We start from the raw sequence: 27448 nt of genomic DNA, 5'->3' as shown, positions 1-27448 counted from the left end.
CTTTAAATTGATGGGTTCCTTCATTAAACTCCTGTCGTGTCTCACTCTCCTCTTGTCTCTATGCAGAACGATGTCAGATCCAACCCTAAACTCGTCCAGGATGTGTCTCTGGCCACTGATACTCTCCTGAAGAGTCTGGGATCGTTGGCTGTTGAGGTGAGCGAGCTCAAAAATATCCCTCATCCACTTCTGGATGCAAAATGAACTACCAGTCTTAGAAATGTGATCCGTCCGGGACAATCTCCAGAACATTTAATTTCACTTTATATAGGTCAGAAGCCACTGTTTTGAAATTATTTAACAAGAGAAAGACTCATGAATGTTTCACTGAACGGAGGTTATTTTATGCTATTTGTAATAATAATGATAACCTGTAATAAATAGCCGAGGAACATCTCTACACCTTCAACCTCATTAAACACGTCAGGATATGCACGTACTGTATGTATGAATATGCAAATTAAGGAAACGCCCCCTTGTCCTCCTGCCATCGTTGATACCACGAGCCAGTGAGAGAACAGCTAGCTCATGTTCGTCACACGAACTGGATTTCAGACACTCCTTTTTTCTCACTCAATTATTTAAACCTATCACAATCTATTTCAACGTTACCATGACAACCACTGTCTCTTCATCACAAACGTTTGCTATGCCGAGTGCTAGCTTAGCACTCTTGTCCTGTGCCTAAGCGTTTGTACATATAACGGCATTCTGTAATCATGTGAATATCAGACGTGAGTGGTTGAAAGCTGTTGAGTTTATTTTGTGACATCACAGATGGAACTTCGTATGTACTGTAGCTCCGCCCACTCAACCATTTTGTACAGAACTACAGAGAAAGATTCTGGTTTTATACTCAGAATCAGAAACAGTGTGCTTGAGTGTTTCGGGTGAGTTGAGACGTTCTGTAGCAGTCGAAGGGGTTTGATGTTTCCGGCTGGCCGGCGCTCAGGGTTCTCTGGCTACTTGCTCAGCTTTGGCAGATTTTCTCAGGCGTTTGGAAACCGGAGACCAGTCAGAAAGTCATGAGTGATTTACTGAGCTCCAGACGCCAGCAGATCCTGCTCTTCTACAGTTAAACAGCTGAGTTCGCTGAACACGAGGTCATTTTGAGTAACTGCTGTTTTTCTTTACTATAAAATGTCAATTGTGTGCATTAACTATAACAAAGAAAACAACCAAAAAGGCGTCGGTTTGTTGACATGCAGAAAGGTGAAAATAATTCGTTCGTGTCACATGATAACCACCGACACTGACAACATTACTGTCAGCTTTCAGAGAGGAAACAAAACAGAAACGGTTCCTCTGCCTCAGGTCCTCTTTTGTTCTCACGCGGCGGTTTTTACTGCTCAGTGAACTACAGTAACCCTGTGGTGAGGCTGCAGGACGGGAGGTTACTCCAGGTCGTTCCACACTCCTCCGGTTTGTCGGCTCTTGTTCAGCGTGGCTCTATCTCCTCCTCAGAACACTGCTGACCATGGCTGTTGTTTGTGGTGACATACGGATGCCTGGAGGATATGATTCAACTCTGTTTGACTTTGACGAGGTGGGATTGTGTGTGAAGGGAGACGCATCATTACCAAGAAATGAGTCACTTGGACATTATGAGGACTGAAAACTGGAAAAAGCTGCTTCACTCATAAACACAACTGAAATCAGGAAATGAAGTCTTTATGTTTTAATAACCATATTTATAACAAAGATCACGGTAAAATGGTTGAGCTGCTATCAGGTTCAGTGCAACCAGATTAAAAAAATCTCACTGCCATTCTTCAAATATAGTCTTCTGTAAAAAACTGCAGCATTTCTTTTTTTCTCTTCCTCCAAAATGTGGGGGTTTTTGTTGCTTGGTGGAGGAAACGGCTCAGTTTTCTAATTTGCAGCTTGACCCAGAGTTACCTTTCAGTTCTGTTTATTCCAGACATAAATTAATCGTCACTGTAAAGCACCGTACACTGCTCTTAACTCTTTTCTTTCTCCAAAGAATCATTACATTACATCATGGCTTTTGCTTTTCCTCAGCAAACAGACATGTATTACTCCCCCCACCCACACACACACACACACACACACACACACACACACACACAGATTAGAGCTGACACAGTGCAGGAGATGTGTTGATAAAGCATGAGCTTCATTAGCATCCTCTGTTCATCTCCTGCTCTGTGACCGAGAGTAACCTCGCTCTCCTGCTCCTGCACTCAGCAGCTCCCCCTTCTGGCTGACACTGGGTTTTTGTTTCAGTCTCAACCCTTCTTGATTTTAGATGATATTTTCATGTAGAAATTAATTTAACAATTATATTGTAATTGCACTCTATTCACATTTGTTATTCCTGATTCTCCCTCACAGCTGGTGAGCATGAAGAGCTGGCGTGACATGCGGAACGAGATCCTGTACCTGACCGGAAACATCACGCACTCGCCCAATCATGTGTACCAAGCCGTGTCACGCATTGTGTGTGGACACCCAGAAGGTGGCGGTCTGAAGATCAAATCCCTCAACTGGTACGAAGATCACAACTACAAGGCCCTATTCGGGAACCATAACGACAGTGACAGCGAGCCCATATCCATCTATGACAACACATCCAGTAAGTTTGTGCTGTAAATTCACTCAGAATGTTCATCATTAAAGCAACAAACTCACCTGGAACACATCTTCTTTGCTTCCAGGTCACTACTGATTGAATGCTTTAGTTTTTTTGTGGCTCTGTACCACACAGGAAATACACAATCACATGTCACTTTATCATTTGTGAGAATGAACCGAGAAGTATTTCAACTTATTTGATAAATAATCATTTTCTGTTCCGTTTAAAGATAGTCAGAAATGCTGAGTGGACATTCAGTGTATTCACATGAGCCATTGAACAAACCAGTGAGAGTGAAATTATGATAACGGACTAATTGTAAACATCTGAGTTATGACGAATTTCTGCTGCTAGATTAGCTGCTCAGTTTGATTTTTCTTTCTTTGTTCCTTCAGCTCCATACTGTAACAACATGATGAGGAATTTGGAGTCGAGTCCGATCTCTCGGATGATCTGGAGAGCGCTGAAGCCTCTGCTCATGGGGAAGATCTTATACACACCTGATACACCGGCCACACGCAAGATTATCCACGAGGTCTGTATCTGTCTGAGTGATGAAGAATTATCAGTGGTCCACGTGTGAAGTGTCTCTCTAACCATCTCTCTCTCTCTCTCTCTCTCTCTCTCTCTCAGGTGAATAAGACGTTCCAGGAGCTTGGTGTACTGCGGGATTTGGGAGGAATGTGGGAGGAGCTGAGGTTGAAAGTCTGGGACTTCATGGAGAACAGTGAGGAAGTGGATTTTGTGAGAGTGAGTTGACCTTGATACGTCGGCTAATATACACTCTGCAGTGCCACACGGTGGTCGTGAATAGTAATGCAAGTTAACATACATCATAAAAAAGCTGCATTCCTTCTTCTTAATGTAACGCTAGATTGCTAGTTTATGACCATTCATGTTAGTAATATGGAGGAGTAATTTTTGAGTGTGTGATGTCTTCCATCTGTAGACTCTGCTCCAGAATAACGCCAGTGCTCAGTTCTTCAACACCAGGCTGAAAGACACAGACTGGAGAGTGGAGGACATTTCCCGGTTCTTGTCTAAAGCCTCCGAGGACACGCGCCCCCCAGGTACAGGATACACCTGGAGAGACGTGTTTAACGAGACGGACCAAGCCATTCTAACCATCTCACGTTTCATGGAGGTAAAGACACACGTTCATACTCTCTGTTTAAAGTGATTTTGGAGTGTAAGAGATGTGATAAGCATACTTGTGGAGGAAATCACTTTGTTTATTTGTGCCACTGTGGTGCCAATGTGACAGTGAGTCAAAATTTAAACCTCGTCTTAAATATCAACTGTACTGTGTTTCCTGCTTGTAACTTAATCTGTAATCCTTAAAGGTTTGAAGTTAATGCTTCACAGAAGACATAACACCATTACCTTTGTAAAATCACATCTAGAAAGCAGAAATGTTATATTTTCTGTGCCCCTAAATTGAATGTTTTTTTTTTTTCTCTTTTCAATCCACAGTGTGTGAACTTGGACAAGTTGGAGCCGGTGTCAACTGAGGAGCGCCTGGTGAATCAGTCCATGCGACTGCTGAACAATCGCAAGTTCTGGGCTGGGATCGTGTTTCCAGACATGCAGTCTGACTCCTCCAAGCTTCCTTCCAATGTCAGCTACAAGATTCGCATGGACATTGACAACGTGGAGCGTACCAATAAGATCAAGGATGGGTAGGGAACTGTTTTGTTTTCAAGCATCAAGGTCATGTGACCAGAACTTACGCGACCAGCTGTTTATATTTGACTTATTTCTGCTTGTAAATGTTTATTTTAAATGAAATATTGTGCTTTGTACTCTCAGGTATTGGGACCCTGGTCCTCGTGCTGACCCGTTTGAGGATCTGCGCTACATCTGGGGAGGATTTTCATACCTCCAGGATGTTATTGAACACGGGATTATCCGGGCTTTGACAGGCAGCAAGGAAAAAACTGGAGTTTACATCCAGCAGATGCCGTATCCGTGTTACGTGGATGATATGTAAGTTTTTACCTTTTACATTAATGTTAAACTCTTTTGTTTTGATTTAATTTAGACCTTCTCATTGTTGCTCTCATTATCTCTGTGTGCATTGTGTAGTTTCTTGCGTATTATGAGCCGCTCGATGCCGCTGTTCATGACCCTCGCCTGGATGTACTCAGTGGCCATCATTATTAAAGGCATCGTGTATGAGAAAGAGGCACGTCTAAAGGAGACCATGAGGATTATGGGATTGGATAATGGGATCTTGTGGCTGAGCTGGTTCATTAGCAGCCTGATCCCGCTGCTCATCAGCGCCGCCCTGCTGGTCCTCATCCTGAAGGTGTGATTCATTCCTCTTCCCAACATACCAGTGTTTGAAAATGATAGATTTTCATGGCATCATGCTAGATGTCAAAATGTTTCCTATACAATTTAAAAATGAATAAATAAACACATGATTATTAAATATTAAAGTGACAGTTTGATCATCTGAATCTCTTTCTACATGACAGTTGGGGAACCTTCTGCCCTACAGTGACCCGGGTGTGGTCTATCTCTTCCTGGTCTCCTTCGCCATTGTCACCATCATGCAGTGTTTCCTGATCAGCACGCTGTTCTCCCGGGCCAACCTGGCAGCTGCCTGTGGGGGCATCATCTACTTCACCCTGTACCTGCCCTATGTCCTGTGTGTGGCCTGGCAGGACTATGTCGGCTTCGGGGCTAAAGTGGTTGTGGTGAGTGGTGTGTTAATCAGAGGAAGCGTTCTCATCAGAATATCACGAGGCGTTGAGGATATAACTTGGCTTTATTAATGTCTCTGTCTCTCAGAGCCTGTTGTCTCCGGTGGCATTCGGTTTTGGCTGTGAGTACTTTGCACTGTTTGAGGAGCAGGGAGTGGGAATTCAGTGGGATAACCTGCTGTCCAGCCCCATGCTGGAGGACAACTACAGCCTCACTACCTCCATCTCGCTCATGCTAATAGATGCTGTGCTGTATGCAGTCATGACATGGTACATTGAGACTGTCTTCCCAGGTAATCCATCTGTCTTCTCTGGTTTCACTTCATTCAGCATTTATATTTATGTTTCTCAAATGATGAGTCACAGTCAGGATTTGCAAAGTATTTATATACTGTTGGCATCTTTTAAATCTCTCTCAGGTCAATATGGCATTCCCCGGCCATGGTATTTCCCCTTTACCAAATCTTACTGGTGTGGAGAGAAATGCGGCTGGACTACAGCTTCCTCTACCAACAAGAAAGAAAACGCGGAAGGTATTTATAGCTTTTTATTTATAGTTTTACTTTGCTCAGATAAAAAACTGTATGAATCTAAATGATCTGGGTTCCCCAAAGCGGTGTGCATCGAGGAGGTACCAGCTGATCTGGAACCTGGTGTCTACATTGAGAATCTGGTGAAGGTGTACAGACACGGCAACAAGCTGGCAGTGGATGACCTCACGCTGGGCTTCTACGAGGATCAGATCACCTCCTTCCTGGGTCACAATGGAGCAGGAAAGACCACCACCATGTAAGATCAAGAGTCTCTTCTTCAGGATTTGAATGTTTATGTTCAGTTGTTCTGACTGATTTTTCCCTATCAGGTCCATTCTGACTGGCCTGTTTCCTCCCACGTCTGGCACCGCTTACATTATGGGCAAAGACATCCGTTCAGATCTAAGCGCCATCCGTCAGAACCTGGGAGTTTGTCCGCAGCACAACGTCCTATTCAGCATGTACGTTCATCCATAGCTAATTTTCCACCATGTACCAAACTCAATGAAGTACTCAATAGCATTTATTCTAAAGCTTGTTGTTCTTGCTTGGATCACAGGTTGACGGTAGAAGAACACATCTGGTTCTATGCTCGCCTGAAGGGCCTATCAGAGGAGAAGGTGAAGTCTGAGATGGATCAGATTGTTTCAGATTTAGGCCTCCCTCACAAACGCAAATCTCGTACTAGTCAGCTTTCAGGTAAGCATATGTGAAAGATCTAGAACATCCAAAAAAAAAAACTAGCCAAAGGTCATGTATATCATTAGCATAATTGGTGTTGATTCTATTACAGGAGGAATGCAAAGGAAACTCTCTGTTGCTTTGGCATTTGTTGGAGGTTCAAAGGTTGTGATCCTGGATGAACCCACAGCTGGTGTTGATCCATACGCTCGCAGGGGCATCTGGGACCTACTGCTCAAGTATCGTCAGGGTATGGGAAGTTAATGTTTTACTATTTAAAACGTCTAACCATAAAGTTTGTGTAACATGTGGTGAGTGGCAGGAAACGTGCCTGAACAAGAGACATAATCCAAGAGTGAGGGTCAAAACAAAGTCAGGCAAAGTAGAACATAATTTGAACTTAATGAAATATGTAAGTGTCTAAACTAGGGATAAGTGAAACTAGGAAATAATTTGAAACATGAAAACAAGGCTTAACAACAAAAATTGCATGGTAAGACTTTGCAACAATAATTCACACAACACAGCGTACAATAGGCAAACTAGTCAAAAACAAAGATGCCTGATATTTGACAAAAATGCCACAATCTTAACATCAGACAATCTCTGAACTGAAGTTATTCTAAGTATAAATATGGTTCACCAAGTTTACAGGCAGATTTCTCATGAAAGACCCACTCTAGAGGTACAGTTGTGTTCAAAATAATAGCAGTGTGTTTAAAAACGTGAGTAAAGCTCAAAATCCTTATAATAGTTTTTATTTCCATGCATTGGGAACAATGCACATTATATTCTACATCAAAACATGAAGAAAAATGTATCAATATTTTAATTACTTTACAGAAAATGAAGAAAAATGAACATTGGGCTGTTCAAAAAAATAGCAGTATCTGCATTTTTCATTACAAGCTCCTAATATTTACTGTATAAACTGAAAAAATCTTAAGGATTTAGTATTCCTGTGAATCACTAAACTAATATTTAGTTGTATAACCACGTTTTCTGAGAACTTCTGGCACCTGTGAACAGGTATTCCAGCCCAGGATGATTTGACAACATTCCACAATTCCTCTGCATTTCTTGGTTTTGCCTCAGAAACAGCATTTTTGATGTCACCCCACAAGTTTTCTATCGGATTAAGGTCCGGGGATTGGGCTGGCCACTCCATAACTTTCATTTTGTTGGTCTTGAACCCTGATGCTGCTCGCTTACTGGTGTGTTTGGGGTCGTTGTCTTGTTGAAACACCCATTTCAAGGGCATTTCCTCTTCAGCATAAGGCAACATGACCTCCTCAAGTATTTTGATATATGCAAACTGATCCATGATCCCTGGTATACGATAAATGGGCCCAACATCATAGTAAAAGAAACATTCCCATATCATGATGCTTGCACCACCATGCTTCACTGTCTTCAGAGTGTACTGTGGCTTGAATTCAGTGTTTGGGGGTCGTCTGAAAAACTATCTGCGGCTCTTGGACCCAAAAAGAACAATTTTACTTTCATCAGTCCACAAAATGTTTTTCCATTTCTCTTTAGGCCAGTCGATGTGTTCTTTGGCAAATTGTATCCTCTTCTGCACGTCTTTTTTTTAACAGTGGAACTTTGCGGGGGCTTCTTGCCGATAGATTAGCTTCACACAGGCATCTTCTAATTGTCACAGTACTCACAGGTAACTTCAGACCGTCTTTGATCACCCTGGAGCTGATCATTGGCTGAGTCTTTGCCATTCTGGCTATTCTTTGATCCATTCGAATGGTAGTCTTCTGTTTTCTTCCACGTCTCTCTGGCTTTGCTGTCCATTTTAAAGCACTGGAGATCATTTTAGCTGAGCAGCCCATCATTTTCTGCACTTCTTTACAGTATACGTTTTACCTCTCCAATCAACGTTTTAATCAAAGCACGCTGTTCTTCTGAACAATGTCTGGAACATCCCATGTTTCTCAGGTTTTCAGAGAGAAATGGATGTACAACATGTGCTGGCTTCATCCTTAAATTAGGGCCACCTGACTGACATCTGTTTTTTCACAGAATGAATGATCTCACTAATTAAACTCCACACTGCTATTATTTTGAACACGTCCCTTTCACTTAATTATTCGATTACACAGACTCAGGAGCATGCATATCATGAATGTTGGGTCTGTTGGTTTTCTATGACTCTACTACACCTACTGGTAAATTATTTGCCATGTAGTAATATAATTTCCACCAAAAACAGTGATTGATCTGGTTAGTCGTGTTGGACTGCTATTATTTTGAACACAAGTGTATAAGTGATGGAACCTGAACATTTCTCAGTCTGGTTGAACTAATTTTTTTGAGTAGTGATTAATAGTAAGCGTAATTTTTGTCTGTTGTCTGTTTTTCATCCTGGACATTTGCACGAAATGTTCGTATTGCTGATGGTTCTTTTATTTGTTCTAGCACTTTACATTGTTCATACACATAGCTAGCCATATGTGCAGTGTCCATATTTCCTCAAAGAGGAAATTAATATGAAAGGGAATCAATCAGACCATTTATACTGAGTTTCATCTTCATCAGGTCGAACCATCATCCTCTCCACCCACCACATGGACGAGGCTGACATTTTGGGTGACCGCATAGCCATCATCTCTCATGGGAAGCTGTGTTGTGTGGGATCTTCCCTCTTCCTGAAGACTCAGCTTGGCACTGGATACTACCTAACACTGGTCAAGCGGGATTTCGACCTGTCTCTGAGCTCATGTCGCAACTCCAGCAGCACCGTGTCCTATTCCAAGAATAGTCTCAAGAAGGTTTGTGGTCACAAACCTGTCACAGTGCAAGAAAAGCCTGGTTAAAATTTTCAGAAGCCACTGTGTATAAACTGATATGTTTGTCCATGCAGGATGACAGTATCTCAGAAAGCAGCTCTGGCCTTGGAAGTGACCATGAAAGTGAAACTACCACCATTGGTAAGATTTTAACATAAACCAATCTGAATTTCTCCTTTGTGGAATCAAAACCTTACAATATCTATTTCTTTAATGTTTGGCATTCCAGACATCTCCCTGATCTCCAATGTCATCTTCAAGCATGTTCCCTCAGCCAGACTGGTGGAGGATCTGGGCCATGAGATCACCTATGTGCTGCCTTATAAAGCAGCGAAGGATGGTGCCTTTGTGGAACTCTTCCATGAGATTGACGATCGTCTCATCGACCTCGGTATCTCCAGCTATGGAATTTCAGACACCACGCTCGAGGAGGTAAGTCAGCGTAGATAGGTAGATAAAATATCTTTGCCATGCTGAATGTGACAGAATTATGACCAGTTCTTCTCTGTGGTGCAGATCTTCCTCAAAGTTGCCGATGATAACGGAGTTGATGCTGTTACCTCGGGTAAGATCAAATAGAGTCAATCCATACTCAGAATATCAACCCTTCAAACTAAGAGATTAAGAAAATACAAAGTTCTTCCGATCATTTCTTGCTACAGATGGCACAGTTCTTCCAAGAAGGCACCGCCGGCACGCATTTGGTGACCATCAGAGCTGTCTGAAACCCTTCACAGAGGATGACAGTTTTGATTTCAATGATTCAGAAGGTGATCCAGGTACTTCTGTCTTCTGTTGTCCATCATCCAGAACACCACCTTTCCATTAGCAGCATCATATCACAGATTACTTCTTTAAACCAGAAATTAAACCATTTTCACATAACATAGTAAAGATGTTGATTTGTGGTGTTTGATTCCATGTTCAGAATCGCGTGAGACGGATTGGTTAGGAGTGTCTGATGGAAAAGGCTCATATCAGGTCAAAGGTTGGAGTCTGAAGAGGCAGCAGTTTGTGGCTTTGCTCTGGAAACGTTTCTTGTATGCCCGTCGCTCTCGGAAAGGATTCTTTGCTCAGGTGAGTTGATCACCTCAAACTATTAGTTTTCTGACCTTTACACAACGTTCTGAACCTTTCCCAAACCATCATCTGCTGCTTCCAGATTGTTCTTCCAGCTGTGTTCGTGTGCATTGCCCTGGTCTTCAGTCTGATCGTGCCACCTTTCGGAAAGTACCCAAGCCTAGAGCTGGACCCCAGCATGTATGAGGAGCAGTACACCTTCATTAGGTAAACACCACATCTCCAATTACAGAGCTAAAGTACAAACAACGGATCAAAGTCTTGTTGAATTCTTACATTTCAATATGAATCCTTTAGTAATGATGCACCAGAGAATACGCACAGTAACAAGCTACTCGGAGCGTTAACAGACAATCCGGCCTACAGTGGGCGGTGTTCAGAGGATGGGACGCCTGGGTGAGTGAAGTAAAAAAAAAAAAATTAAGGATATTTTGTACCTTGGTACCTCTGTGAATAAGTTCTTCCTCTTACTGAGTCTCATTTATCAAGTGATGGAAATGTAATTGTTTAATAATGTTTGAAATGCTGATAAATGCCAATAATTTACCACGAATATTCATGATGCATTTATTTAACCATGCCCACCAACCTCCAAAAAAGGCAAAGCTAACAGAGCACTGAAAATGGCAAAATGATGAGTAAACGGTGAAAGAGCGCCCCCTAACCATGACATGTGCTAAATCCTCCACTAATGCCGCTCAGCCATTTTAAAATGATACAATCACTTTATAAAATCACAGTTATCATCACCACTTATGTAATTTGCAGCTGATTGATTGAGGTTGACATTAGTACATAAATTTAAACAAATTCGGGAGAAAATATCAGATTCAAACCTTTTTCCCAAGTAAATGCATTTTCATCTTTTCTTTAAGTGTGAAAATTTAACAAATAAATTTGTTCATATCTGGTTGGAGAAACGAGACCTGATGTGTTTTCTGACATTTAAAAAAAGAAAATAATCAAACTAACAGCTTCCTTCTTCGTTCTCTATGAAACAGAGATGGGTCATGCCCAGTTAGAGAAAGTGAATGGATTGTTCCCGAGATTCCCAAAACCGTATCGGACATGTTTCAGACTGAAAACTGGAGCATGGAGAACCCATCTCCTGTCTGTGAATGCAGCTGTGAGGAGAAGAAGAAGATGTTGCCGGAGTGTCCACCAGGAGCAGGCGGCCTGCCACCACCGCAGGTAAAAAAAAAAAAAAGGCAACTGATGCTAACTTTATATGCAATAATGAAAGTGCACCTTTTTAAAAAACCTTTCTGTTAATTTTGTATAGCTCAAAGTGAGCAGCACAGACACACTGCAGAATCTCACAGGGAGGAATATTTCGGACTACTTGGTGAAAACGTATGCACAGATAATTGGAAAGAGGTAAGGAGAACGATTAAAATGGGACGCTAGGTGATGATTTAAATAAATAAATAAATATTGTTATTATGTTTAAATCTCTAACAGTAGCCTGTTTTTTGTTCTTTTGCAGTTTGAAGAACAAACTGTGGGTGAATGAGTTCAGGTACTTCATCCAGCATATCTTCATAAATTTAATAGTGAATTGATTAAAAGTGAACTTATTTTAAGTGTAAACAGTCTGTTGCTCAAAATTATGTCAAATTTACATCAATCCCGTCTAACGTAAAATGGTCGTGTATGAGGTTTTCTGTAGACAGTGTTCTCAATGTAATCAGTACTTTTAATCAGGCTTTTTTCTCATTGGTTGATCACAGATACGGTGGATTCTCATTGGGTGCTAAAAGTTCACAAGACCTGCCCCCTTCAGATGAGATCTCCAAGGCTATTGCTCATATGCGTGCTCGTTTCAGCTTGGAAAGAGTGAGTATTTTAAAATGGAGTTGATTTACAAGTAAATCAATACAGTTCTACATTATCTTTCCTCCTTTCTTCAGCATTTAATGTCATTTGTTTCGAATTGTTCATTAGGGATCTAAATCTGCATCCAGATTTCTGCAAAGCTTCTTTTGTTTCTGTTCAGGTAGTTCAGGTACTAAAATAGTTTTGTTGTTGGGAACAGGGTACTGCAGCAGACAGATTTCTGAGGAGTTTATCGAGCTTCATCGGTGGTCTGGACACCAAGAACAATGTCAAGGTCTGTGTGTTTTGTGTGCTTTATGGTGAATCTTGTGTATGATTAATAAATTAATGAATCCAGAGAACATCTGAGGAACTGTAGCTGTTCTCCAGTCAAATTTCAGAGACATCAAAAAGATGCTCTGTCACGGTAATGAACTAAACTAATTAATTTACATTATCTTCTCTTCATCATGTGCAGATCTGGTTCAATAACAAAGGCTGGCACAGCATCGCTGCTTTCCTCAACGTGATGAACAACGGTATCCTGCGTGCCAGCCTGCCCACTGGTCTAAACCCTGCAAAATTTGCGATCAGAGCTTTTAACCACCCGCTGAACCTCACTAAAGAGCAGCTGTCTCAGGTGGCCCTGTGAGTAAACACGTTCCTTATTATAGAAACATGAACCCACAAGAGCACTCCCTTCTCTCGGACTTCCATCTGACATGTTTCTGTTTGTCAGGATGACCACCTCAGTTGATGTTCTGGTCTCCATCTGCGTCATCTTCGCCATGTCCTTTGTCCCGGCCAGCTTTGTGGTCTTCCTCATTCAGGAGAGAGTGAATAAAGCCAAGCACATGCAGTTCATCAGCGGAGTTCAGCCTTTCCTCTACTGGCTCGCAAACTTTGTGTGGGATATGGTGAGATCACTGATTATATCGTTTACCATTCTGGACTCTGATTGGTCAAAAGGTGTTGATTAATTTTCTGTAACAGCAGTTGTGACAGTCGTGCAGGTTTATAGTACTGTGCTCATTCTACTGTGGTATCAGGAACTGACTTGTATCACAGACTTTTCAAAACATTAAATGAAACTGTAACAGGATAAAAGTATGACATTCTTTAATAAATAAAAATTGTAATTGTTGCTGAAGTGCTGCGTTATAAGAGGAATAAAACATTTGGCGATATGCTCTTAGAGGAAAATAATCAACAATGGATAAAAGTAGCTCTGCTTCATCTCATTACCTTGTCACTTTATACTGCCCTTATCCTGTATACGATAATGAACTGTCTTAAATATGATTAAACACGGTGTTTAGGCTTTTAATTCCCACAAAGCAGAATTTTTAACTTCTCAGTGGTGAAGCATCTTATTTTTACTGTAGTTTTGTATTTTTATTCCTGGAGAAGAAAAGTTGATGAAGTTTTTCCTTACATGTGAGTTAGTTGGTGTTTCATTTACACTAACTGAACCGTTCTTGTGTTTCTCTTTCAGTGTAACTACATCGTCCCTGCAACCCTCGTCATCATCATCTTCATCTGCTTCCAGCAGGAGGCCTATGTCTCCTCCACCAACCTGCCTGTCCTTGCTCTCCTTTTACTCCTTTATGGGTAAATTCATGTTTCAGTGAAATATTTTCTTGCTGCTTGCTGTTATACCAACTGCTAATTTTCCTCCATGAGATGAAAGACTTGACTCAGTGTTGGTGTGTTTGTGTCTGTACAGCTGGTCCATAACTCCTCTGATGTACCCAGCATCGTTCTTCTTTAAGATCCCCAGCACAGCCTATGTGGTCCTAACCAGCGTCAACATCCTCATTGGAATCAACGGCAGCGTGTCCACCTTCGTCCTGGAGCTTTTTGGTAGCAATGTAAGGATGAGTCATAGACAGGACCACTCAGAGTATAGCAATAAATCACTCGATTTTACCAAGGGTCATGAGTAAACAGGAATAAAATCACTGTAACATGTTCCCACAAGTGGATTATGAGCTTTTATGAAGTGGTGATACAAATTCAGTGTTTAATAATATGGCAGTTGTTCTGCTGTACAACATAATAATGATGGTAAACTTTGGTTGATAAGCAACGTAACAGACAAAGATTAGGATATTATACAAACAGAACATGGCTGTAACATTGCTATGAAGTTTTTATTCGTTTCAAACCTAGCACAGGGCGGCACGGTGGTGTAGTGGTTAGCGCTGTCGCCTCACAGCAAGAAGGTCCTGGGTTCGAGCCCCATGGCCGGCGAGGGCCTTTCTGTGCGGAGTTTGCATGTTCTCCCCGTGTCCGCGTGGGTTTCCTCCGGGTGCTCCGGTTTCCCCCACAGTCCAAAGACATGCAGGTTAGGTTAACTGGTGACTCTAAAATTGACCGTAGGTGTGAATGTGAGTGTGAATGGTTGTCTGTGTCTATGTGTCAGCCCTGTGATGACCTGGCGACTTGTCCAGGGTGTACCCCGCCTCTCGCCCGTAGTCAGCTGGGATAGGCTCCAGCTTGCCTGCGACCCTGTAGAACAGGATAAAGCGGCTAGAGATAATGAGATGAGATGAGAACCTAGCACATTAATACAGAATTCAGTTACAGTAATGTACAGGGGTGTGTATATTTTTGCAACAGCTTCAAATCAGATATTAGAACCAAAACTCTCTGTTTTATAATAATCATTGTAAACACGTGACACATTTTCTGCTTTTATATCAATGTGTTGTATTAAAATCTAAAGTATAACTCAACGTTCTCTGATGTGTCCTGATGCAGGAGATTGGTGGCATCAATGATATTTTGAAAAACGTCTTCCTGATCTTCCCTCACTTTTGCCTGGGACGTGGACTGATCGATATGGTGAAGAACCAGGCCATGGCTGATGCTCTGGAGAGATTTGGTAAGATACAATTGACTGATTTAGATTTACTCGACACTGTATGAAAAGTTCACTTCAACAAAATAATAATAACATGCTCGTAAGCACCTTGATTTGCAGTACTGTTAAACTCTGGAAGTGTAATGATTTCCAACATGTGGATCCATAGGTGAGAATCGGTTCCATTCTCCTCTGGCATGGGATATGGTGGGGAAGAACCTCTTTGCTATGGCGGTGGAAGGCGTGGTCTTCTTCTGTATTACAGTGCTCATACAGTATCGCTTCTGCATCAAGGCCAGGTAACTCATCAGTTCCTCAGTGGATTTATTTACGGTTCTTTGGCGTTCTCTGTATGCTGATTAAACCTCGGTGCCTACAGAGGCATTAGTGCTCGTCTGAAGCCGATCACCGAGGAAGACGAGGACGTGGCCAGGGAGAGGCAAAGGATCCTGGGTGGAGGTGGACAGAGCGACATCCTGGAGCTCAGACAGCTGACCAAGGTTAGATCACTTCCTGCATCTTTTACAATACCTGAATAAAAAGAGTAAACAGTAATGATAATGGTGATGTTCTGACGTTCTCGCAGGTGTATAAGAGGAAGCAAAAGCCAGCGGTGGACAGACTGTGTGTGGGAATTCCACGTGGAGAGGTAAAATATTCTGAGAGCTCCAAATATCCTCAAAAGTTGACTTTTTATTACAGAACGTCTGTGATATTAAGTACGGCATTTCTCTTTGTAGTGTTTTGGATTGCTTGGTGTGAATGGTGCTGGAAAAACGAGTACCTTCAAGATGCTCACTGGAGATTCAGTCATCACAAGCGGAGAGGCTTATTTAGCTGGCAAGAGGTACGCGAGGCAAAATTATACAAAAGTTATTCTAAAGTTCTCACCGATGGGGTGATTTGCAGCTGCAAAACTGATTATAAATTCTGTTTCAGCGTGCTGACGGAGATCAACGAGGTGCATCAGAACATGGGCTACTGTCCTCAATTTGACGCCATCAACGACCTGCTGACTGGCCGAGAGCACCTGGAGTTTTACGCTATTCTGCGTGGAGTGCCGGAAAAAGAAGTGTGTGAGGTTAGTCCTCTACTGGAGTTGGGAGATTTTTCAAAAAGTCCATTACAAATATACTTGAGTCCATTACTTGAGGACATCGTCTGTGGTATATCAGGCCGTGATCTGTCATATCTGGTCATGTTTGCAGGTGGCAGAGTGGGGAATCCGTAAACTGGGTCTGGTGAAATATGTGGACAAATCAGCAGGAAGTTACAGCGGAGGAAACATGCGCAAACTCTCCACGGCCATCGCTTTGATTGGAGGCCCACCCATGGTGTTCCTGGTGAGTGTAAACCAGACACAAGTCTTATTTACTGGCATAAGTAAAAAAAAAAAGATCATGTTCCGACTCAGGATGAGATGTTGGAGGTCATTTCTCGGTTTCCTGGAATCAGACAGTGCCCCTCTTGCCCCCCCACCCACACGCACATGCCCTTTGTCCCTCTTTAACTCCCCTTTCATGATGGATTGTTCAAGTCCTGATGATGGATAGAACCACAGCAAGACACACAATGACCCAGTTCCTTTTTCTGGGAATTTATGTGTTACACTGTTGTTGTTTTGGAACAGGACGAACCCACAACTGGAATGGATCCCAAAGCACGACGCGCTCTCTGGAACTGCATCCTCAGCATAATTAAAGAGGGACGTTCTGTTGTTCTCACCTCACACAGGTAAGAACCAGAAGGAGATTATTTATACTATGAGTGTACTTACTTCCTGGACAGAACTTTCCTATTAGAAATCACTTGTACACAGAATGTTTAAGGTTTTAACCTTTTTAAGACTGTAATTTCATATATGTTTTAGTTGTATTCCCAGTTTGTATTTAGTAGAGTTGGAACCTTTGGAGGAACCTTTAAAGGCTCAAAGTTGAATCGTGAAACTGAGGGTTTTCTTTCAGGGAGCAGAACCTGCTTAGAAAGCAAAGAACCCATAATGATGCAAAAAGCCCTAGAAGGAACCCTTTTTCTTTGAGAGTATGTAACATACTGTTAGAGAAAAGGTTTAGAACTTTCAAGGATTTGGGTTTGTCTCTCTGAGGGGATGCTTAATTGTTCTAGAAAAAAACACTACAAAAGAAAGTTACCCCTTCCCTATGGTTTAAAATGCCAGAACCTTCTTCTATGGAAAGAACCCACTGAGAAACCCTGTTGTCTAAGCTTGTACATGGAGTTGGACTTCATGTTTGAACCACCTGCACATTTCACTGTTATTCACAGAGAAAAAAGGGTTCCTTATGGGTTCTTTGGCTGGTTATGGGTTCTCAGATCCCTAAAGGCTCCTTGGAGCCACCCTCTCTAACAGGGTTTTGTATAAAATCTCCATAAAACCAAAGGACATTTGAAGGTTTTAGACTGAACCTTTTTTTTTTTTTTTATTAACCGTAAGTGTAACCCTTTTTATTTTAATGCACTAATGGAAGTTCCACGTCTAACACTCTCCTTATGTATCATGTTTTTTTGTTGTTTTGTTTTGAGCAGCATGGAGGAGTGTGAGGCTCTGTGCACTCGCATGGCCATCATGGTCAATGGCAGGTTCCGTTGCCTGGGCAGTGTTCAGCATCTAAAGAACAGGTAGGAACTCAGGAGATCTCTCATTTTCAGTAATAAGTATTATGGAGATATCGTGGTTCTCATGTCTTTATTCTGGTCCAGTCACTAATACAGAACATGGGCATTTTTCTGGAACATGCTCACTGTACGTTCTTCCTGTGTAGTTCCTACAGGACCATGTTTGATCAGTGTTCTCTGTTCAGGTTTGGTGATGGCTACACAATCATCTTGCGTGTGGCAGGTTCTGAGCCTCACCTGGAGCCGGTGATGGAGCTGATCGAGCGTGAGTTACCTGGCAGCATCCTGAAGGAGAAACACAGGAACATGCTGCAGTACCAGCTTCCATCATCACTCTCCTCATTGGCTCGGATCTTCAGCATTCTATCCAAGAACAAAGAGCAGCTCCACATTGAGGACTACTCCGTCTCACAGACCACACTAGACCAAGTAAGAACTTGGCTCTAGATCATTCCAGTAGTTCCCTTTGTCAGTCTGTAAAGGCACTTTTAGGAACCCTATTGCATTTTGTTTAAAATTTACAAAAGAACCTTAGAGGAACATTTTTCTCTGAGAGTGAATGCTGAGCTGGATTTTAGGTGTACTCTTAAAGGTTAAATCTAGAACTCTAAACTGTTCTTTAATTTGGACCTTTAAACGTTCTTATGTAGACTCATACCCTACAGTACAGCCAAGATTCCCAATCAGAAGGGGTTCTGAGTAGAACATGTTTGGAAGCTAGAAGGCCGAAATTATCAAGTTATTGATGAACACGTCCAATGTATTCCATCATTTATCATGTTTTTGAGTTAATTATAATCTCCAACATGGTGCTCTAATCTTTTTTGGTTCTCTTCAGGTATTTGTCAATTTTGCCAAGGACCAAAGTGATGAGGACCACATCAAAGACATTTCCGTAAACAAGAGCGATGCCGTGGTGGACTTTTCACAACTAGATACTTTCCTCATGGACGCTAAAGCGCAGGAGACTGTGGTGTGATCCATCAGAACCCAACTCCAGTGGACGGATATTCCGAGATCCGTTTTTAAAAGACTCTAGTTTCAATTTTAATATATTTTTAGTATTTTTTGTTAAGTTTTCAGTTGTGTGTGTGCCCTGAAGAGGGCGCTGGACCTCAGACACACTACTGAAATCAAACTCAATGCAAATCAATGCAAAGACAAAAATCCACTGCGATGCAGCCAAGGTCGAGCCTGGTGCCGCTTCTCTGCATCACAACGTTAATGTGTGTGTGTGAAAAAACTTGACGCTTGAACAGTATTTTTTACAAAGGTTCTTTCTAGGGTTCTACACAGTTCCACTCAGTCACTGCCAGTAAGACGTGTGATTCAGGGTTGAACTTCAGCTCTCGTTCCAGCGCAGGACAGCACCACTCCTGGCAGTTTGGGATTTCACATTTTGCATCAGACATGTTCTCAAAGTGACATTTTTACTTTATTTTGTTGTCCAGATGTAACAGAAAGTGAAGACATGAGCTTCTCGAGCACAGAGAACATCTGACATGTGTAGGTATTGCATGCTAAATGAACCGATGTGTTCTCTAAAGCATGTTCGTGAGAGTTGTGATCTTGTGGATTCTGGTGTCATGTCACTGGTTCAGTTTTTGTAAAGAAATGTAGAACTAAAAAAGAAGACCGGCGAAGGTTCATAGATAAATACTGTATAAATACCATGATGCATTTTGTGCCAAACTGAGATTCTGTCAGAAAGTGAACTTTGTGGAGTTTATTGGATATTTTACGCTGTTGTAGGCTGCACGTGCTGTGGACGGTGATGTTCATGCAGTAATGTTCAACACGTGTGTTTCTTGTCTTTAATATCGAGTTTTGATCAAAACGTTTCTGTCCCTGGCTGTGTGTCATGTTTAATGTGCAATCTGCACAACAGCCACATGCAAATTTTAAATTTAGGATAAAACTCAGGATTTTATTCTTTCTACATTTCATAACCTCTTTGTACCCTTCCACTTGTAATTCCTCCTGCATCAGTGAGCCTGTAAAACCTGGTGGATATTTCAGGCCATTTGTTTCCAGTCTGAAATTAAAGCTGTGACCAAAAGTTCCACCAAAACATATTTGGTGCTTTAGGATTCAATTCCGTGAGAGTAAAATTCCCTTAAATGAAATTAATTGATATTAAAGATGACATGGAATTATATTTAGAGAGAAATAACTTGTTTATCATCGGTCCAACATGGAAGCACTTTAAAACAGTCTCTGCTGAACTGCAGGGTTTTTTTTTTTTTTTTTTGGGGGGGGTTGTCCTGTACTACACTTTACACTTTTTTTAATTTCCTAAACAGGACACTTTATTTAACAGAAGATTAAACGTCTCACCATGCTCATTTTATGTTAACTTATGTGTTTACACTTTAAGTATTATAATCTATATTATGTCTTTTCTGTACTTATATATGAATAAAAACATTTTGCCCTGAGACTGTGTTTGGGATTATTTTATGAAAATGTCATTAACATTATTATACTATTTTAATACACATTATACCATAAAAGTTACACAGGCTGTTGTATAAAGTCCTATACATACTTATCTACTGTATATATTATTGTACCAGCAGATGTGAAGCACAGAGTATTGTCTGAATTCCCAAAATGAATTATATCCTCATGTTACCTGCATGGAGGTAAAAATAAACTACAACTCCAAATCAGAAAAAGTTGGGATGGTGTGGATGACAGAATGAACCTAACATATTTCATGTTTTGTTGGTCAACTTCATTTAATTTGTTAATATACATTCATTCCTGCTTTTCAGGCCTGCAACATGTTCCAAAAAAAGCTGTGATGGGGGCAATTTAGGGCTAGTAATGAGGTAAAACAATTAAATAATGATGTGATCTAAAACAGGTGATGTCAACAGGTGACTATAATCATGATTTGGTACAAAATCAGTCTCTAGGAAAGGCCTAGTCTTTGAGGAGTAAAGATAGGCTTAGGATCTCCAGTTTGTTTAGGTTAGGGTCCAGACAGCTGGCCTGTAGTCATTCAGTGCCATGATCTGGTCTTTTTTGGGAACTGGGAAGATCATAGCAACTTTAAAGCGGTCTGGAACCCTGTATGATCACAGAGAGTTGTTGGAGATCCCAGTGATAACTGGGGCAAGCAGGTCAACCCAGTGTCTGATAGTGCCAGGTGAGACACCATCCGAACCTGCTGCTTTCCTGATGTTTTGTTTTCTGAAAAGTCTGCGTACTTGTTCCTGCTCCCCAGAGAGAACAGGTGCAGGAGGACTGAGGGGTGGAAGGGACTGGTATACACTGGTATGGACCTGTACAGCAGACACTCCATATAAACAGATTAAAAATGGTGTGTAACCTTTGATACGGTGGCATTTTCTGTAAGGAGAAATGTTTGTGCAACATTTCTGGAAGGAGTCTCTAGTGTCAGCGCTGTGTAACAGTCAGAGATAAAGCTGTTGCCTTGAGTTTACTCACATCTTCAGAACAGAGGCGTTGATGGTTTCTCAGTAACGTGACAAACGGCTTTTTTTTGGTCTTGTTAAATTCAAGAGAGAATAAAGAGAGACTGGGGAGGGAACAACTGCTTATAGCTGCTATAACGTAGTCGTCTTCTACTTACGCACTTCACTTACAAAAGAAGAAACCAGAAATTACAGCAATGTCTCTTTTTTATAAATATAATTTGTTCCACTTTACAGTACCACACTGAAAAAAATTAAACATTGGCTCAAATTAAAAAAATTGAGGTAATTGATCACACCTAATATTGTAGTGTTATACAATATAAATAATTCATTTGATTTGACCTGAAATATTTAACTTCATGTAAACCAATTTCTGATGGTTGAACCAAAGAAATTATTTCAGATTTTCCTAAATTAAATACATTGGTTTTTTTTCACCTTTATTGGATAGGACTGTGTAGAGACAGGAAATGAGCTGGAGAGAGAGATGGATCAGGAAATGACCTTGGGTTGGAATTGAACCCGGGTCCCCAGACTTATGGTATGGCACCTTAGTCAACTGAGCCATGGTGCCCCTAAATACATTGGTTGTTGTTCGTTGAATGTATTTGTTTTCATTCCAGTGAATAAAAAAAAATAGTTTGCTCCCATATTCAAAAGTTGTTTCATGAATTTAAAATACTCAGGTTTAACAAAGATTATTTATAAATAATATTTGTTAAACCTGAATATTTTAAATTCACTTAAACAACTTTTGAATATGGGAGCAAACTATTTTTTTTTATTCACTGGAATGAAAACAAATACATTCAATGAACAACAGCTTTGTTTCACTTTTTTCAGTGCAGTCAAAAGTTTGGAAACACCTTCAAATTCGATGTTTTTATTTTTAAAATTTTTTTTCCTACATTGTAAATGAATACTGAAGTCATCCAGACTATGCAGCAACACGTAAGGAATAATTTAGTAAACTTTAAAATGTTAATCAAACCAATATATGTTTTAGATTTTAGATTCTTCAAAGTAGGCATCTTTTGCTTTGATTACAGCTTTGCACACTCTTGACATTCTCTCAATCAGCTTCATGAGGTAATCACTCAAAATGGTTTTCCAACAGTCTTGAAGGAGTTCCCAGAGGTGCTGAGCACTCGTTGGTTGCTTTGCCTTCACTCTGCGGTCCAACTCATCCCAAACTTTTTCAGACTGACTGACCTTCATTTCTTAAAGTAATGATGGACTGTCGTTTTTCTTTACTTAGTTGAGTAGTTCTTGGCATAATATGGATTAGAACAGTACTCAAATAGGGCCATTCACTGTATACCAACTCTACCTCTTCACAACACAACTGATGGTCTCAAACACATTAAGAGGTCAAGAAATTAACTCTTGACCAGGCACAGCTGTAAACTGAAAGCCATTCCAGGTGACTACCTCGTAAAGCTGACTGAGAAAATGCCAAGATGTGCAAAGCTGTCATCTAAGCAAAAGGTGCCTACTTTAAAGGATCTAAAATATAAAACATATTCTGGTTTGATTAACACTTTTTTGTTTACCAAATAATTCCATATATATTTCTTCATAATGTTGATGACTTTAGTATTAATCTACAATTCAGAAAATTTTAAAATAATGAAAAACCACTGAATTAGAGGCGTTTCCAAACTTTTGACTGGTACTGTATGTAAATCATTCCCAAAGTTCAAGGATAAAACAGAAAAGCAGCAGTAAAGCAGTGCACGTTAAAGTTCTACACTTTGTGATACCAGTAAAAAACATAATAAAAATGTATTTTCTAACTACAGTAAAGACAGAATAAAGGTAAATATTTACAGCTGTGAGGAAACATTTCACTGTTCAGAGACGTAAGATGTTATGAATGTGTTATGTACAGTGTGTAGAAATACTTTATATAAATACATACTGTAGATTAGATCACTGCTAATATTATAAATTCACACATCACCACATTACAGACGTTTCCTACAGTTTGTCCTTATTTTTCTAAAGAATGCATACAGGATAACTGTCTCTGACTCCAGGGCTGATCAGGGGACGTAGTGAAATTCTTCTGGGTTCCACATTAGTGAAAGTGTAGATGTGTGATGTTGTATTAATGTTATAAAATGACAGTGTGTGTTCATCACAGTCTAAAAACACTCCCACTGCTGTGAGCTCTTTATGAACATCTGGGAGTGAAATCAGTTCTGCTTTATCTCTGATATAAAGTCCTTTTTCTTCTTCATAACTGAGAACCCAAAATTTATTCTGTGGAGTCAACGGGATATTGTACTCTCTCTCAGCTGCTTCACTCGCAACACCAACAAACCAGGAGAGTTTCTCTATTTTATGTGATTCTCTGACTTTCACCTCCCAGTAACGTTTACCGACATTGAACCTCGCGTTACACAGAGTGAAGACTTTCTCATCTTCATCAGAACTGTTAATATCCCAGGCTGGCCTTGGAAGATTGCAGAATACTTTATTTCTGTCTTGTGTTAGAAACTCTGGAGTTTCATCTGGGTTGATGGTGATGTTCACTGCAGAAATAAAATAAATGTATTATTATTATTATTATTATTATTATTATTATTATTATTATACATTTCACACTTATACAGTGATGTTAAACTGAATTTATTTCATACCTTTGAATTTTTTCACTTCATCCAAATCTGTTAGAAAAAATCAAACACATCAAAAAAATTGTATTAAGTCAGAAAAAACAAATAGACAAATATGCATTGTGTTTAGAGATGACACTTTTGGATTGTCCATGTCTGGCTAAACTTTTAGCATCTCTCAGTGGACACACACACACACACACACACACACACACGAGTCCTAAACTTTGTGTTAGTTATAGCTGTAGATTGAGGTTTATTTCTATTCATCGGAGAGGAGTTCAGTGGTTTTGATCCTGACAACATGAAACACAATAACTGATGAGCAGCTGATTAACACAACATCATCATTAAAATGTTCAAGTTTAAAATCCGGCGGCATGGTGGTGTAGTGGTTAGCACTGTCGCCTCACAGCAAGAAGGTCCGGGTTCGAGCCCCGTGGCCGGCGAGGGCCTTTCTGTGCGGAGTTTGCATGTTCTCCCTGTGTCCGCGTGGGTTTCCTCCGGGTGCTCCGGTTTCCCCCACAGTCCAAAGACATGCAGGTTAGGTTAACTGGTGACTCTAAATTGACCGTAGGTGTGACTGTGAGTGTGAATGGTTGTCTGTGTCTATGTGTCAGCCCTGTGATGACCTGGCGACTTGTCCAGGGTGTACCCCGCCTTTCGCCCGTAGTCAGCTGGGATAAGCTCCAGCTTGCCTGCGACCCTGTAGAACAGGATAAAGCGGCTACAGATAATGAGATAAGAAGTTTAAAATCCATCTATCTTTTCCCACCACCACACACGACATCTCTTTATCTACTGTGGCTTAAATCTTTGCAGTTTTGAGATTTTTTTTAAGTCACTAATCAGTTTAAATCAGTTTATTCCTATGTATCTGATAAACACACCAGAAATATATCTCAAATAAATACAATTAATTCAAATTAAATATATCTCAAATTAATTACAATTGAAGCAAGATGGCACTGCTCTGCTGGCGACATGGAGAAGGGCTACGGTTGCGCGTCTTTTGTTTGTCTGTTGTTTTTCCGTTTTATGTCATTCTTTAATGGACTAATAGCGCAGATTTATTGGATGTCATTTCTTATGCACTGTGGCTTATTTTGCGTGTATGTGGTGGAAATTTGCGGAGAATGGAAGCAATCGCGTTGGCGTGGCTGATCCTGTCTGGTCTAGCCACGCAATGTTTGGCGGTAGGCCCTAGCAACAACAGCGGCCTGAGAAGGTACAGCTGTGTGGAATTACTAGGACTACGGAACAGTGGAATATCACCGGCGCCTGATCTTTAGGCGGTTTTAAACGGGGGCCAGGGGGGGCCAGTGCCCCTGTATAATTGCTCCTGGCCCCTGTTGTGGCCCCTGTGCTGAACAGATAATAAGCTTTATTAATTTCGACGTGCGCTGGCTCAAAGATCGGAACTGACATGATGGAGTGTTCTACACGGACTCCTTAAAGCGCTGCACGCACACTGTTACCTGCAGCAGAAAGACCAGCAGCAGCACGAATTGTAAACTTTGAGAGATAACAGCTGCAGCCCTGCAAGAACTAGGCTACTGCAAAGAGGCGAAGGTAAGGAAAATTATTCAATTTTGTAACGTCAGTGTTTGCACATATCCGTGTTTTACTGTTGTTGTTCACTACAATAATAAATCCGTTTTGCGCTTTCTTAAAAGTGTGTTGCAAAGCAATAAGTAGCCTAACTTAATATTTTTGGGAAATGGGTAAAATAACCGACAGTGTTTAACCTTCTTGTAAAACTTGAATGGCCTTGTGATATGTAGAGGCTACATTCCTCTCCGTTTACTTTTTAGTATAGGCCTACTATAGACTATCATCATGAAAAGGAGCAAGAAGGACATTATGTCCTTTTTTGCCCCTGTTGGCAAAAAGCAACATAGAGAGAGTAAGGAAGATGAAGATTATGAAAGAGGAGAGAGAGCCAGAGGTGGTGGTTGGAGAGGTGGAAAGTGAGGCATCTGAAAGGCAATCTGAGAGTGAGGATGAAGACATTCAGGATCAGATTGAGAGACAGAATGAGGGACAACCCAACGAGTCATTGGGACAACCAGATTCAGCATGCATATCAAGTACAGCACCATCAGGTTTGTGATGTTGAACAAATGTGTGTGTGTGTGAGTGGTGTCGGCCTACAATTCATATAGCCTACCCTGAAAGTGTGAAGTCTGAATAATAATTAATAAATATAAAATAAAAATAATAGATATAATAATAGGGCGGCACGGTGGTGTAGTGGTTAGCACTGTCGCCTCACAGCAAGAAGGTCTGGGTTCGAGCCCCGTGGCCAGCGAGGGCCTATCTGTGCGGAGTTTGCATGTTCTCCCCGTGTCCGCGTGGGTTTCCTCCGGGTGCTCCGGTTTCCCCCACAGTCCAAAGACATGCAGGTTAGGTTAACTGGTGACTCTAAATTGACCGTAGGTGTGAATGTGAGTGGTTGTCTGTGTCTATGTGTCAGCCCTGTGATGACCTGGCGACTTGTCCAGGGTGTACCCCGCTTCTCGCCCGTAGTCAGCTGGGATAGGCTCCAGCTTGCCTGCGACCCTGTAGACGGATAAAGCGGCTAGAGATAATGAGATCAGATGAGATATAATAATAAATGAATAATGATAAATAAATGAATAATGATAAATAAATGTTGTTCTCAGTCGCACTCTCATATTTACTGTATTCATCTTTCTCCAGATATCAGCAAGTGCTTGGATGACACTCCAGTGCAGCCACATCTGAAGAAAAGGTTCATTGTATGCAAAAATAGAAATCTTATTTTACAAAAAAGAGAAACATGGTTTTAAGATTTATTGAGCACAATTTATTTTATGTTTAGGCTATTGAGACAGAATGTTTATCTCATTGTATTTATGCTCAATGTATGTTGTTTTGGTTTTAAATAAACTAAACAAAACATTTTGAACACTTAAATATTGCCATGTTTTGTCCATATGTGCCCCCGTGAAAAAACACTGGCCCCACCTCGGCCCCCCTAGTAATTTTGGTCTAGAACCGCCACTGGCCTGATCTCCTGCGGGATGTTCCCGGAGAACTGCGACGGCATTGGGGGGAGAAACACCGGCAGGCTAGGGTCAGGAAGAGAGGTAGGAGAGGCGGCATTAGGCAGCGTATTCGGTCAGCCACCAAGCTACCGTTGCCGCCTATGCTCCTATGCAATCCTCGTTCCGTCAGAAACAAGCTGGATGACCTGCGTCAACAGGTGGGAGCATGCTACGAGTACCGTGAGTCTGGCGTTATGGCTTTTACAGAGACTTGGTTCACAAATGATATTCCTGATAACTATATTCAAATCGGCGGCACGGTGGTGTAGTGGTTAGCGCTGTCGCCTCACAGCAAGAAGGTCCGGGTTCGAGCCCCGTGGCCGGCGAGGGTCTTTCTGTGCGGAGTTTGCATGTTCTCCCCGTGTCTGCGTGGGTTTCCTCCGGGTGCTCCGGTTTCCCCCACAGTCCAAAGACATGCAGGATAGGTTAACCGGTGACTCTAAATTGACCGTAGGTGTGAATGGTTGTCTGTGTCTATGTGTCAGCCCTGTGATGACCTGGCGACTTGTCCAGGGTGTACCCCGCCTTTCGCCCGTAGTCAGCTGGGATAGGCTCCAGCTTGCCTGCGACCCTGTAGAAGGATAAAGCGGCTAGAGATA

General features: G+C 41.3%; 2 protein-coding genes across 5 annotated transcripts in view; one reads left to right on the top strand and one right to left on the bottom strand.

Moving 5' to 3' along the window:
* abca1a (ATP-binding cassette, sub-family A (ABC1), member 1A) overlaps nt 1-20149 on the top strand; it is a 30904-nt gene extending 10755 nt beyond the window's left edge. The window contains exons 8-50 of the mRNA XM_060917267.1: nt 67-156; nt 2356-2596; nt 2992-3131; nt 3230-3346; nt 3546-3740; nt 4070-4275; nt 4406-4582; nt 4682-4904; nt 5077-5298; nt 5393-5597; nt 5724-5837; nt 5919-6093; nt 6167-6298; nt 6397-6536; nt 6631-6768; nt 9066-9298; nt 9391-9457; nt 9546-9748; nt 9833-9881; nt 9979-10095; nt 10245-10393; nt 10479-10603; nt 10694-10792; nt 11398-11587; nt 11679-11773; nt 11883-11915; nt 12127-12232; nt 12432-12506; nt 12690-12859; nt 12951-13128; nt 13707-13822; nt 13938-14082; nt 14975-15098; nt 15247-15376; nt 15457-15577; nt 15664-15726; nt 15818-15924; nt 16017-16158; nt 16286-16420; nt 16708-16811; nt 17622-17714; nt 17897-18140; nt 18550-20149. Of these exons, the coding sequence (XP_060773250.1) occupies nt 67-156; nt 2356-2596; nt 2992-3131; nt 3230-3346; nt 3546-3740; nt 4070-4275; nt 4406-4582; nt 4682-4904; nt 5077-5298; nt 5393-5597; nt 5724-5837; nt 5919-6093; nt 6167-6298; nt 6397-6536; nt 6631-6768; nt 9066-9298; nt 9391-9457; nt 9546-9748; nt 9833-9881; nt 9979-10095; nt 10245-10393; nt 10479-10603; nt 10694-10792; nt 11398-11587; nt 11679-11773; nt 11883-11915; nt 12127-12232; nt 12432-12506; nt 12690-12859; nt 12951-13128; nt 13707-13822; nt 13938-14082; nt 14975-15098; nt 15247-15376; nt 15457-15577; nt 15664-15726; nt 15818-15924; nt 16017-16158; nt 16286-16420; nt 16708-16811; nt 17622-17714; nt 17897-18140; nt 18550-18690 (6069 nt within the window). The 3' untranslated portion in view covers nt 18691-20149. The remainder of the gene's footprint in view (nt 1-66; nt 157-2355; nt 2597-2991; nt 3132-3229; nt 3347-3545; nt 3741-4069; nt 4276-4405; nt 4583-4681; nt 4905-5076; nt 5299-5392; nt 5598-5723; nt 5838-5918; nt 6094-6166; nt 6299-6396; nt 6537-6630; nt 6769-9065; nt 9299-9390; nt 9458-9545; nt 9749-9832; nt 9882-9978; nt 10096-10244; nt 10394-10478; nt 10604-10693; nt 10793-11397; nt 11588-11678; nt 11774-11882; nt 11916-12126; nt 12233-12431; nt 12507-12689; nt 12860-12950; nt 13129-13706; nt 13823-13937; nt 14083-14974; nt 15099-15246; nt 15377-15456; nt 15578-15663; nt 15727-15817; nt 15925-16016; nt 16159-16285; nt 16421-16707; nt 16812-17621; nt 17715-17896; nt 18141-18549) is intronic.
* A 2733-nt stretch (nt 20150-22882) lies between these two features.
* LOC132883539 (butyrophilin subfamily 2 member A1-like) overlaps nt 22883-27448 on the bottom strand; it is a 33701-nt gene continuing 29135 nt past the window's right edge. For all 4 annotated transcript variants that reach the window (XM_060917264.1, XM_060917263.1, XM_060917266.1 and 1 more), the window contains 2 exons: nt 23803-23829; nt 22883-23694 (listed from right to left, as the gene is read on the bottom strand). In XM_060917264.1, coding sequence (XP_060773247.1) covers nt 23159-23694; nt 23803-23829 — 563 coding nt within the window. In that variant the 3' untranslated portion in view covers nt 22883-23158. The remainder of the gene's footprint in view (nt 23695-23802; nt 23830-27448) is intronic.

This window comes from Neoarius graeffei, chromosome 3 (assembly GCF_027579695.1).
Source record: "Neoarius graeffei isolate fNeoGra1 chromosome 3, fNeoGra1.pri, whole genome shotgun sequence".
In the NCBI taxonomy this organism is placed as follows: domain Eukaryota; kingdom Metazoa; phylum Chordata; class Actinopteri; order Siluriformes; family Ariidae; genus Neoarius; species Neoarius graeffei.
This window is presented reverse-complemented; position numbering and strand designations above follow the sequence as displayed.